This window comes from Oxyura jamaicensis, chromosome 4 (assembly GCF_011077185.1).
Source record: "Oxyura jamaicensis isolate SHBP4307 breed ruddy duck chromosome 4, BPBGC_Ojam_1.0, whole genome shotgun sequence".
Classification (NCBI taxonomy): Eukaryota; Metazoa; Chordata; class Aves; order Anseriformes; family Anatidae; genus Oxyura; species Oxyura jamaicensis.
In genome coordinates, this window is record NC_048896.1 from 71808127 (window position 1) to 71822365 (window position 14239).

At 40.8% G+C, this 14239-nt stretch overlaps 1 protein-coding gene across 5 annotated transcripts in view; it reads right to left on the reverse strand.

Moving 5' to 3' along the window:
• Positions 1-14239, reverse strand: part of LIMCH1 (LIM and calponin homology domains 1) — a 173805-nt gene that overhangs the window by 95599 nt on the left and 63967 nt on the right. For 4 of the 5 annotated variants that reach the window (XM_035326214.1, XM_035326209.1, XM_035326208.1 and 1 more), the window contains exon 3: positions 2285-2354. In XM_035326214.1, the coding sequence (XP_035182105.1) occupies positions 2285-2354 (70 nt within the window). Of the gene's footprint in view, positions 1-2284; positions 2355-6471; positions 6609-14239 lie in introns of those variants that run through there. The other variant, XM_035326211.1, reaches the window with a different exon arrangement.

Genomic DNA, 14239 nt, shown 5'->3' on the forward strand with positions numbered 1-14239 from the left:
CTACTAGTGAACTATATACTTACTTTATCAGCTATTGGGAAGAAATTAAGGTAGAATGGTTAAGTTACAGTTTTTAGGCAGAAGCAGAATCTGGGAGTTCAAAAGCACACATTCCACTCAAAGCAAAAGAGGCAGTTACGCTTCCATGGTATTTCCATGAGTACTGGAGGAAATCACACACACTGAGGTGAAATAACTGGAAAAGTTAGTATATACTAAGTCAAGCCAACCAAAGCTAAGATAATAAAGAGAAATCAACAACAACTAAAGGAATGTCCCTCACATGCAGCCAACCAACTAGGAGTTCTGACTGTTTTTGGAAAGTAACGTTAATGTTTTAATTTTTTTAAGGCACATGGACATGGTACAGGTGTGAGAAAAGAAAAAGATACACTATGTGCTCAAACACAGTAGTGGCGTCTGTACCTTAAAATATTAGTCCATAAATTCATGTTAACAGACAATCATACTCAATCATTTTAAATTTGCACACAATCCTTGAAGCAATCACTCACCACTAAGTAAAAATGGCAACAAAAGTCAACATGTCCAGCAATAGACAGGTTTAAAAGCAAGTCTCTGTTGGAAGGCTTGCTTTGTTTGGAATGATCTATTCACAACATAGTAGGTAAAATCACCCATTAACAATGTTCAAAAAGCCAGAAATGCCAGTGAACTTTTTAACAGTCTACTACTGTATTAGGAAAAATATTTAGAAAAATAATTACTGAAGGTAACTAAAGGACATGGGTACAGAAGTAAAAAAAAAAAAAAAAAAAAAATCCACCTTCCAAAAAAAAAAAAAAATGCAGTATTATTAATTGCTTGAAAAACATTTTTTTTTCTTACTGCTTTGTAGACATACATCTGGCAAGTGAGAGATTTATCTCAAAAAATGAGAACACACACACACAATTAATGTTTCCACGTCCTTCCTTCTATAATCAACTTACCTTTGGGATTTTACACAAGAAAAACAAAAACCAAAACAAAACACACACACACACAAAAAAAAAAAAAACAATGTAATTTAATATCACCTTCTAAAAACAGTCATAACAAAAATGGAATCTTTTATGAATGGGAGCCAAGGAAAAGAGAATTGCACTACTGGCATCTTTTGCAGCAGTTTATTCCAAATACAGCTTTCAGTTCAGACTGGGTAGGAATAAACTAGATGGGTTTTAGAGGCTAAACAAAAGCACACAAGGAAACATCACAGAACGGGTGGTGGGGATTACAAATGAAATTCTAAAACTATTCGGTATTCATGGAGAGATAGGCCTGTCAATCTACAGGTTGAGGGACCCAGACTCAAAAGCTATGTAATTACATTATAGAACCAATTTAAAAATGAATGTAGCACAGTTTCTGAACACACAAACTTTTTAATGCTGTTTACATAAAGGAACTCTGACCTCAACTATCAGCAAATAATACATTCCAAATCTTGCAAAACCAAGTTAAAACATCAGTAGTGTCGTAAGAGAAAAGAACTATGTATGCAAGTGTATCATTAGTGTCAACTGAGGATGGTCACCCTCCACACACCCAAGAGGCGCTTTTATTCTTAGCCACGTCTCAAGGCCAAAAAAACAAACAAACAAAAAAATAATTACAGGCATATTTCTGTGTCACACCCAGCACCCATTCATACCCCCACCTTCCTTCCCAACAGCAGGTACAAGACCGTGCCACCCCCTTGAGGTGACCTCCTGAGCACCAGCACTCCAAAGAGTTGGAGAAAACTGTCCCAAGGGCCAGGTTCAGCCCACAGGCTGTAAGTACATCCTCTGTGGTCTTCCTTGCTCATGACAGATCATGGCCAACTTCTGCTCTGCCCGTAAAGTCAACACAAAATGGTTCCCCAGATAGTCCTGCAATGAATGTTATCTGCAGACTGTGGTGTTCCGAGGAAAAGGCAAATGAGGCAAAATATACAAATACATTTTTCTTTCTTTCCAAAAAGCTATCTTTTTGCGGTCACAGCTTGAAAAGCATACAATTGAGTTCTTATGGAGCTAGAGCTAAAACTCTCAGACAGTATACAACCAAGGAGATATTTTTCCTCTAAAAATACACTCTGCCTCCTGAATACTTCCCCTTTCTAAAAAAAAAAAAAAAAAAAAAAAGTAGTCTGGAAGGTCTTCAGATGACTGCCCTGTTCAGATTTCAGCAGGACTGTCTGAGTTCAGTAAGTTAGAAGAGTTCAAATTACAAAAATAATTGCTATCTAAATCACACAGTCACAAAACCAAGATTTTTCTCCATTTGATATACTCACCAAACCTGCAATGGGGGTCGGTAGTCTATTGATCTTTTTTATCAATCCCGGCTTTATTGCATTCAGCAACCTGTCATAAGAAAGGAGTATTTATGAGTGCTAAGTCGCAAAATGTAAGTTATCAAACACTTGTGCCCGGCATATAAGCATTTCATTATGGCTGTAGAGATTCTCCCCATTCTCCCCTCCCAAAAACGCATGTGTGTACCCAAAGCTCCATCACTGAAATGAAGAAATTGAAAACAAGGAAAAATATCTACAGCACAGAATCCCAACAGTATTTCCTTCATCTCCTAAATTGATGTAGATCACATCAGTCTTGACAGGCTGTGGGAAAATGTTGTCACATCAGTCTGCCTCCCCTGCCTAGAGGCAAGGCATGTCTGGAAGGAACTGAGAGCAGAAACCCTGCGGGCATCTGGGTATCACTACAGCTCAAAAAGTTTCTGTGCTGCAGGGTGAGGAATTTTCATCATAAAATCCTCTTGCAACAAACTGTGTTTCTCTACCACCCTTCCCCCAAGAAAAAAACTTATGATGCTTTTTATCCAAAGGCCAAAAATTCAGTCCTAACCATTGGAAAGAAAATCATCAGATCAAGACATTCATTTCAAATTCAAGATTTGAAAGAAATCAAAAAAGAGGCTTATGGTAGTTTAAAACTCTAAAAAATGAGAGTGCCTACAATGAAAGAGAGGTATCTCATTTTGTACAGGCATTTTTCCATTCAGGAACTACCCCTTCCAGCAGCCTACCATAACCACACGTGGCAATGAACACAATGTGAGCCAGGTTTTGGGGAGCTGGGGTGACATTTATTTTTATTTATTTTTATCATCTTGCAGTGAAAAACTGTGCAATCCAGCCTCATACAGACTGCTGTACTATTCCTGCCTTCTGCTTATGGTAAAATCTAAAACTAACATGTCCTAGAAATAAACAATGAAAGAATATACTTTATATATATTTATATATATATATATACTTATATGTATATAAGATCTTTTTTTCTCCCCTTAGATGCACAGAATGGGAAGAAAAGAACCACACATCCCTTTTCCTAGAGTCATCATTTTATTTCACTTTTTTTTTTTTTTTTCAAACAAAAACCACTTTATTTTTTCCAAAGGCACAAACTTATTTTTCAGACTTGCACAGCAGCAGCCCTATAAACTAATATTTTTCATTTAGCTGCTGCAAAAGACAACTGAAGAATTCTTTTTCTTTAGACCACTTCTTCCTGAATGCTCTAGTTCTGTTACAGTGCATATTCTGACTCAAGGAAAAAAATGATGTATTAAGTAAAGCATCCCGTTTTCTTTATTACTAAAATGTGAATAAATGAGACAGTAACCAATACTGCAGGAGCACATCAAATGCCATAGACAATAACAGAAAGTAAAATAAAAAGGTCTTAATGGAAACCCCAGAAGTCAAAGCCCATTCTAAATAAATTGCCCAAGTGCCTTGTACAGGCTTCCCTGTGAAATAAGGGAGAGGGATAAAACGAAAGAAAAGAGCAGGGAATAAACAACACTTCAGATCACTGCTTGGAGTCTGAAGAGGGAGGAAATGGGACAGGGCAAGATGGAAAAGCCTGAGGAAGAAAGGTCTCTATTATTGAAATGTTTACCTCCTGTTGGAAACATCTCTAAACAGTCTGGCACTAAAAACCTTCAGGACTGGCTCACTAAAGAACGTGCCAAAGGCAGATTTCTTCCAGAGTGGACTGGCTGCTTCCAAACGATTGCCTCATCTCCAGCAACACTCCAGATGCCAAAATACCAAGTGTTGCAAGCTGGCTCGGCCACCAACCCGGCTGAAAAGCCGTGCTGTTCATGCCGTGTCCCGGTGGGTGCCTGCAGCCACACAGTTACTGTCTGTTCCTGCTTCTCGAAAAGCTACTCAGTACATATACAGCACACACAAACTAATTTTTCTGAGCCTATTTAGACTCACATAGAGCACCTGTCCTGGTATGTGAAGTTTTACCAGCTCCTGCAGGTTTCTGTCAGAATGACAAACAGAAATGCTCGCCATGTTGCTTGCAGACCTGGCCTGAGGCCCTCAGCCACGGCCCCGGGGAAAAGGCCTGCAGGGAAGAAAATGTCTCCCAACCCACACCTTGCTGGGTGGCCCTCTCCAGCCCTGCCACAACAGCAGCTCCAGGCTGTGTCACTGTCACAACCCTAACCCTGGGCTCCTTCCAGGCCTGTGAACAAGTGCACGGAGGAGACAACAGTATCAGCAGTAATACACACAGGCATTTGGTGCTTTATTTTCACAACGTTTATCCTTATTACAAAAGCTAACCGTATCACCTTCTTACGAAGTCACACAGAGCAGAAAATCAAGGTAAGCCTGGCCACAAGACAGAGTTGAGGTCCTACCCTCTATCACATTAGACAAGTTACTTCCATCACTTCTGCAAGCACACGACAGTAACAGTGACAGTTACTGTGCACATGTAACGCCTCATGACTGAGACTAAAAAGTTTGCAGTCTATGTCTCACAAAATGAAAGCCTCCCCTAGCTTTACTTTAAGGACTTCATAAAATGCTTTTTCACTCTCTCGTTCCTGCAGTAGGAAGACACTTGAAGGCATCTGCTCAAAAAACCCACACATCTAGTTGATGACACACATTACAATCCTCTGCCTCAAACACCTGATCGGGGTGGCCAGTTTAGCAATGCTGGTCATCTAGTGAAGGCACCAAAGTCCCTACTGGCATGATCTGTCGCAGGGTTTATGAGAAATGTACTGAGCTGTACTGAGACTTTGAATGATCACTCATTTCTCTGAGTACCCCCTACTTCCTACTGACCCTCTCTCCTCCACAGAAGTAGTCCTTTTTCTTGTGCAGTAAAAATCATCAGAGCTCAGGCATATTCAGGTATATATCCTTTGTTGTGAGGGCAACAAAGGCAGATGCACTGTTTGCTCCTAAACATAAATTAGGAGCCCCCCGTCCCATCCCTAAAATAAAGATCCACCAGTTCCAAGCCCAAGTTTTCCCAAGCACACATTTAGTTTACATATTTGTACAGCTGTATTCTTCGAATAGAGAAAATCCACAAATGGATGCTCATCTTCTAAAAAACACAACAAAACCGTTACACCACGGTGTACCACATTCTGTTATGTGAAGCTTGGAATTACTCTATAAATGGTCAGAGCTGAGTGCTGAAGTTGGAATAGGAGTGTCTTTTTTGTTTGTTTCTTTGTTTTGTTTTGTTTTTAAAAGGTACTACTTTTCATATTCCTGCAACTAGGAATCTAGGAAACCAGATGTCAATGGGACAAATCCAACCAAGCAGTCCTGAGTGAAGAAAAAACAGGATTATTTTAAATCTTCCATGATTTTTCTATTTTCCCTTCCTCTCCAATAAGATATTGCTTATTTAAGGTCTGATATCACATGGTGAGGGAACAGTGGTGGCAACAAACCAAAAAAACAACGTCTCAGAAGGAGACTGTAGGTACAGTCTCCAGGCTTGACCCTTTTTGGTAGCTGGGGTTTGGAGACGGCTGGCAAAACAAGGTTAGGCAGGACTCTCAAAAAACTTCAGCTTTCAAGCAACTGGCTTCACACAGAAAACATTTTGGAGATTTACCGGTTACTTCTGTTAAAAGTTAAATGATATGGGGAGGATTGAGGCTGTTCTGGTACCTGATATAATCTGCAGTTCTCTGACATAACCAAAGGAGCATATGACAATGAAATTTCAAGGAACATTTTACCAGTAAAAGAAGCAAAGACAGCGAAATGAAGCAAAGACAAGATAAAACAGTTCTTAAAAAATTAAAATACAGTATGATGAAGGCAAAAAAAAAAGCAATCCCAAAAGCAAACTCCCAAACGGCAGAAACCCAACACAGTAAAATCAAAGCTCTTCAGGCTGCATCTGTAAAATATGAGTCTCTATGCACATGCCTGACCCATTCCCAAGATCCTTCAGGCTCTTAGCTAGGATTTCCATCCAGCCCCTCTGGCATTTACGCACCTGCCCTAAGTCAGGTCAGTCCTCTGAAGTTCTTCACTTCTCTCCTTAAAGTTCTCAGCCACTTTCAGTGTGATATTCACACACCCATCCACCCCTTCCCCAGCCAGATCCTGGCTTGGATCCTTTGGCATGTTGCTTGGTAAGACTCCGCACAGCAGCTAAAACCTGAGAGCAGCCTTACCTTATGGAAACATCGGCACAGTGGCACTGGAAAGCTGATCCATTCCCCCTCTTATAGGGAGAAGCTATGCCATTTCCTTCCCCCTGTAAAACAGCTCTGCTAAGTATGGGAAGAATCAATTGCTCTATTCGGTACCGTCCCCAAGGCTTGAAATTCCAAAAGATAAGGTATCTCTGCAGTAGGACAGCCAGGCTGAAATCAGGACTAGCCACTGTGTGACTAACCTATGAGACCTTCCTGGGGTTGTTTATCAGCAGCTAAGAATTTGAAAAACCTCTGCCAGGAAGAGAAGGCGTTTCAGGCAACAGCTGATAAAAGATCTAATGAAAAGCACCAAGACAACTGCACATGAAATTCTTGCAAGAAAGCGTCAGTTAAGAAAATATTCAGAGGATGGTTGCCAAAACCCAGCCTCTAAGAAGACCTTGTTTCTAAGAGGAAATGGAAGAGAAAAACCTTCAGAAATTGAAAAAAAAAAAAAAAAAAAAAAAAAAAAAAGGTTGAAAGGTTGAAATGATGTGCCATTCAGATGATTCCAGCCTGGATGGATATGTATCCAACAGAGTTCTTCGCTCAAATAACAGATCATATTCCTAAAAAGAAAAGCTTCCTAGTGACCTGAACTTTAAGAAGGCGTTTCATATTTGAGAGTTCAGGAAATTCCATCCACAGTAAACTTTCAAGAAGACATTTCTCTTTTTTAATTTTTACAGATTTACATTCTAACAAGCAGCCTCTCAGCACCTGACATATTAGTCCAGATCATTTCAGTATCTACATATTTTCACCTTATGCTACATAGTGGCAGCTCCAAAAAGCCCCAGAATAGTTGAAAAGGCTATTAATCTTAAATACAGACAAATCGCATTGAAACAGCACAGTCAACAAAAGTCAATAGATTTTGTTGCAAAGGAAGTGTCAAAGAAGTTTCAAAATATCAAGATGTTCCTGAGGTCACAAAAATATTTTTGGGAAAACATTCTTGAGTGATTGCTTACGATGCCCCTGATATTATTTATGTAGGGTCAGATGAACAAGGTGCTTTTTTAACATGAGAAACAGAACTGACTTTGTCATATAAAAGGCTCACAGTCCCGTCTAATAAGTAAAAGGAGAATACAGAACTACGCAAACCTGTAGGACTGAGAAAACAAGTCAGCCAAATACAGCATTGCATGGGCCTTCCTCTGCCAAAGACTAAAAATATGAACAAGATAGAGGTCTTGCAAAACAGCTCAAGAAAGGCAACAGGGAAGATTGTACCTTTACAAGGACTATTCATACAGAACCTACCGCCACAATGAATGACATGTAGAGTGTCTCATGTACCTGTAGATTTACAGCTCTTAGTTTTACAGAGAGCAGCAATACGCATGGATAATTACCCAAAGTATTTATCCAAAACAATTTCTTAAACATACACTCTTGGAAAGCCGAAACCTCTCACAGGATTGCCTTGCTTTGCACTTCAGCAAAACTCAGTTTGAATGGATCAGTGTTCCGCAGTCTCTTGCTCTGTCAATCACCAACCTACGCTGGAAAAACCCTACTATTTAGTCTGCTGAGATGCATATTTCTTTTTTGACATAAAAACAAAGACAGGCCATTCTAGTTGTACTCAAGCTCCTCAATGGCCATTCTCCCCTTCTCATGCACAGAGCTGAGCATTATGGTTTACGCTACCCTTGACCCCTCACCTAAACCATACAAATAAATAGCTCTTCATTTTAACGCGGTAATAAAACTTAAAGATTGAAAACTCTGGACTCATATAAAACTGTTTCAAATGTCCTTACGTGAACCTAAATCTTAATGCTTAATGAGCCTTGGGGCCCGTCTCTCTAAACTGGAGACATGCCAAATCCACGATGCCGATAATATTTTGGCTTTACAATACACAGGCTGAAAACCACAGAACACCAATCCCTTCTTACCTCAAGGCATGGGTCACATTCAAAACTTCAAGTATGTCTATGAAACTCAAATACCTTCTTAATTTCCAGGAATAGCAAATTCAGACAAAGCTTAATTAAGCGCAAGGGGCTAAGCAGCCACTAACTTCTCCAGTGAGGTATCTGGCAAGACAAGAGTCCCTGTACTGTACGTCACACAGCCGAGTGCTGAATTGATACCAGGGCCATACCACTGACAGGTAACTAGAATAACATCTAAAATCCTACAACCCTCAAAGATGACTGCAGACTTGTTTTCCCCTACCAGGTCTCCACAAGTGGCAGGGCAATTTTAAATAAATGACATTAACCTGCAAAAACAATCTGATTTTTAAACAGTCAAACAACTCAAATACCCTATAAATAATTACAGCTGTTCTGAAGTCAAGTTCCACACCTAGCGGTACCACTGACTCAGAAGACAAAGTTGTACTATCCCATAGCATTATACTTGCACTGATCTGGCACATATCCAGCCCTCACTGAAAACAGCATTCATGTCAGCCCAAAGCTTGGTCAGATGCACTGTAACCATGATGCAAGCCCAAAGAAACTCTGCTCTCTGAGAATAAGCAGCTCATTCATCACCAGAGACATAAAGAACACAAGCCAAGGAGATTTCTTATTAATAGAAGAAAATGATTCTCATGACAGAATAAATGATAAATTCCTTTAAGTAATTCTTGATCACAATCACTTTCAGCTCACATAGATTTGTAGCCCCACTTCATGCTTTTCTTTAAATATGGTTAAAACAATCAGTGTCTATGACTAACTTCTCTGGTTAAAGACTGGAGACTAACGTCTTTTCTCAAACTTAAAAGTACAATAAAGATTGTAGGTTTTATTTTTTAAGTGCATATATCCCTAACATGCATGACTAGAAGGAAGTGCCTTTCTTAGACATTTTCCTGCATGAGAAAAAGGGTAAAACTTTTCCCTTAACTCACTGTACATGGCCAAGTTTAGTTAAAAGCAACAAACCCCCTTTGTATTTGCTCTTTCAAGAAATAGAGAAAAGGAGCAAAGTCAAAGAATGCTGACTCCAATAATCATCATTTCTGCACATTTTAGTAACTTACATAACACCACGTGCTAATCTAGAAAACAAATGCCTTGAAAAAAAAAAAAAAAAAGGAAGAAAATCTGGGGAAAATGTTCCAGAACTGCATATGCAAGTGACATCTATCTTTAATCACATACAGTTCTTACTCTTTCACCGTATTTATGCCATGACCATGACTGCCCAAGGCAGGAAGTTAGTATTTGTTAGGACTTTTGTCTTTGAGAGAAATCAAAGATTTATTATGGCTGCATTGACTGGTATAAATTGATTTACACGCAAACATAAAGCAGACACACAAACAAACTGTTCTACATATAGAACCCATGGTATTACACACTATCATGACACTGCTGCACTTCACTGCAAGGCCAACTCATTTGTGCTGATATCTGAATCTGGATTTGGCTTAAGGTCCTTTGCCTACAGTCCACATCCCGACTGTTGATAGTTTTTAATAACTTTGTGCTTTGGTCCTATTCCTGCCATTAGAATCTCATTAACATTACTGCAAACTTTCTGAGCGGTGGGACAGCTTGATTTCTGAGAAAGCTTGAGAGAAAATACGATCCCAATTGCTACTCATAAATGCTTACAGGTGCATTTCCCTACTTACTAGGCACCTTCAACCCTTTGATAGTCATATCATGGCAAGTAAATAACTTGGATTTTCCAAGTCTCACATCCCCACAGACTTCTCTAACTGCTCAACGCAACACGCGGGAACCTGCAGCAGCAGCACAGGGCAATGGGAGGCAACAGCAGGGAGACCAGAAAGGAACTGCTCTCCTTAAAAACACCTCCAAGAGTACTAGAGCAATTAAAAACTGGGCTAGGTTACAAGTTGTATGTGTCTTTGTCTTCATGTAATAATTTTAAACTTACTAATAACAATTGTTGCATGATTAAAAATAAAAGCAACTTCTACTTCCTAATCTACCGCTTCAGTAAAGCAACAGAACTAACCGTATCAGTGGGGCAGGTGGAGGCAGACAGCATAAAAGTTCTTCTGTTGCAGTCAATCTTCATTCTGGTGTCTGAATCTATAGAATATCTGGGTCAAACCTAAATATTAAAGCTACGTAACATTAAAAAAAAAAAAAAAAAAAAAAGGAAAAAGGATGAAGAATGTATGCTGGACCACAAACCGGGAATTTCTAGAGATACTTGCTGCTGTTGTTGATGGTGCATTCCTCCCTCATACAGTTTTCTGTCTTGTCCCCAGGAAGGCCTATTTGCCCACGCATGCAGCAGCGTAACCAGGAAGCTCCTCAGTCTTTGCGCACAACAATTTAATACACAAAGCAAGAACGGAGCAATAATTGCCTCTGTCTGGCCATGTCTGATGTCCCTTGCTGAAATCACCATCTGCACCGATGTCAGGCAGCTATGCTAAAAAGCCATGGAATCATTTCAGAAAACAGAAGTAGTAGTCATTGGCTTCTAAGCACAGCTGGGTGAACAATCAGAGCTGGTACTGTCAGGGAAACTGCACAAGTGGGCTTTCAAAGCCAGCAAGAAGGAAGGGCTTGTGTTACCCTCATCTGTCAGCGTGCCACTTGATGGCATCCTGCATTGTTTAAATATGTTCCTGAGCTGAGTGCGGTGAGCTATCAAAGTGTCATAATGAGGCTGATCGAGATGCCAGGAACCGAGCAAACACTCCCAGGGAACCAGGCACAAGGACTTGCGGGTGCCTGTGGCAAGCTCAGGAGCGCAAAGCCCCCCTGCTAGTCAGGCTGCTGGTGTACAACACGTCCCTCCCAAGAGTCCGAGCTTTTGGCATGGTGCAGTTGCATTAGTTTTCATGTACTGGAATATGTGCATAGCTGCTGGATGCGAATGAATGATCTGTAACCAGTGTAGTGACATCTGCCTGAGTTTCCAGTGGACTGCTACAGCAGTACCTCAAGCGCTCACATCTCAGTAGTCTGCTAATTACCAGAGCCACAGCTGGGAGAGATTTATGAGTCAAGAGTCTGTCAGCAGGGAAGTGAAATGCTACAAAAGGCTTGCAGGAGAAGGCGAGCATCACTACAGGTTCTGAAATATCCTTTGAAGGAGCTGATAAGAGAGAAGAGGGAAAGCTCCTGTTACTGCCTTGCTGAAACAGGATGAAGGGAAGGCCGTAGGCATTGCAATCAGCTGGAGGGAGGCCTGGCACCACTGTGTGAAAGGCTCCAACAACCTGCTGCAGACAAACATTTCCCCTGTGTCGTTTTGCACGTGGCTAGTCTGGCTGTTAGAAGACTGGACTCCAACCCTGAAGGTGTTCAAGACTAGGCTGGATGAGGCCCTGGGCAACCTGATCTAGAGAGTGGCATCCCTGACCATGACAGGGGGGTTGGAACCAGGTGATCTTTAAAGTCCCTTCCAACCTGAGCCATTCTGTGGTTCTATGGTGCCTACCTCTCTGCTCCTCCAATTTTGAGGCAAAAAGCCTGCATGGTCCTAGGGCAGCTTGAGACCTGTTTGGGAGACTGAGGGCAAAGTGGCTGTGTCCACCTGCTGACATCAGTTCCCAGGCTTGTAGCAGCTGGGATCCTTCAGGACCCGAGTTCATTTTCAGTTCTTAGCATCTCAAAACACAAGAGGCTACAAGAACACTGAAACAGCCATGTAAAAGTAAGCTCCAGTCCCTGCTCATGTGGGCATTACCCTCAAAAGTGCCTGGCTGTGAGCTGTCAGCTAATGACACTAGCAATTACTGTCGTCCTGTGGAGACAAACTGTGGCAAGTTTAGCTTTTTCCTAAAACTTTCAAGCAACAAATCAAATAAATCAGACCAAAGGTAATGACTTCTTCCATCTTCAGAAACCTAAGAAACCTCTAATTCCTTTCTTGCCTTCTGTAGCTTATCAGAGACTTTGAGATGCAGTTTTCATCTATTTGTTGAGTTGTGATAAAAGCTCAACAGATTAGAAGAGAGAGCTCAAATTCTGGTAGATTTTGTTCATAATGCAGGTACCCCAGTGAGGTCTCTAACAAAAGAGAAAACTCCTATCTACAAAGTCAATATTGCCTGTGGCCGCTTTACCACCAGTGCTTCACTGAACAAGAGATTAAAAAAAAAACAAAAACAACTATCAGTGCTTCATCTGCCAAAGCCTGTACTTTTCAAAGATGCATTAAGAGCTCTGTGTTACACCTCCAAATTTCTTCTGAGTTCTTACAGTGGACTGGATGCAGTGAGGAGCAAACTTTTATTGTTGGCCTCATAAATTCTTCATCATCAGAAAGCCAGACTTGAAGGCCTAAGTGGTGGCTCTGGTTAATGCTACACAGCCTACTAGAATTTCATCCACCAACAGCTGCCAGGTGCCACATGTAATACGGACCTCTCAGGTCAGAGGTTGAGGAGACAGATCCCTTCAGACTGGTTTGCACAGGTCCGCACGTGGTGAGCAAGGAAATGCAGTTTGCCCAACATCACAGAACAAGTTAGCAGTGTAACCAAGTGCTGTCCCTTCACCTGCTTGCTGCTGGCGCTTACAGCCTCCTAATATTCACACTTTTTTTTTTTTTTAAATCAAATCATTAGTTAAGCTTTCCATCTACAGCATTTAAATCAGACTACGTCTGCGTACTTGCAGATAAGATTAGAATCTAATCTTGAAATACACATCCCTTACTTTTCACGCAACACAATTCAACCTTAATGTTTAAAGAGCACTGTGAAGTGACTCAGCACTCAGTACTTCAATTGAACACGAAGGGGAGTGAGATCTTGAGCAAGAGGCAACCCTTACGTACAGAGGGGTAAACGCCACGCTCCTTCCGAGTTACACAACATTTGATCAACAATAACAACTACTTCCCTCCTCCCAAAGCCACTCCTCGGCAAAGACATGCAACTACAATCAAACAAGATCGTATCACTTCCTTTATGCTTTTTTCCACTTTAACAGCTAAAGTTCAAGGTATCTGATTAATGACACCAGTGAGATATACAACAGTATTTACACAATTAAGTTTCAAAGCTATTGTAAACTACCTCCAGTTGACTTACAGGATATTAGCTCAACCATACTGCTGAAAACACAAGTTCCAGCACCTTCGTAGTATAAAAGAAACAATAGCTGCAATGTTTCAGCTAAACATCTCAGGAGATCTCATTCATAAATTTCAATATGCATTCAGTTCTGCACAGTCGTCATCCTTCTGGTGTGCAAAGACAGCTGTTACCTACTTCAGGGACAACCCTGCCTGCCCAGGAAAAGAAATCCGTCCATACAGACGATTCGGGTCAGCAGATTCTCCCAAACTCCTGACATCCTGCGTGGGATTTTCAAAGAATAAGGGGCATTAGGGCACACTTCCAAATTTCTCTTAAAAGTCACCAGCTTTGGCATCCAAGGCCACAATGTGCTTTTGGAAGACTCTGCCAAAAACTCGCTGTTAAAACCACTGAGAGAAACATGCAAAAGTTAACTTGCATCTCTTGTCCAAAAATTACAAAACACATCATTCAAATACACCTTTAGGTAAAATTTGGAGGATGTCTAAACTTTCCAGAAACTATAAAAGCAGCTGAGTATTGATGGTGTTCAGATGGTTAGCTCTTGACAGCACTTGGACCTGCAGTTGCTCCAAAACACTTCAATGCAGTGGAGACATCTATAAGCAAGTGTGGAACACCATTCGCCAATCTGTGGTTAACATTTTTAAATAAAAGGAAACCAAAAAGCAAACATCGTTTTCACTTTACATAACTCAGCTAAGGAGCTGGGGTGGAGTGAGGGAAGCACTCTGC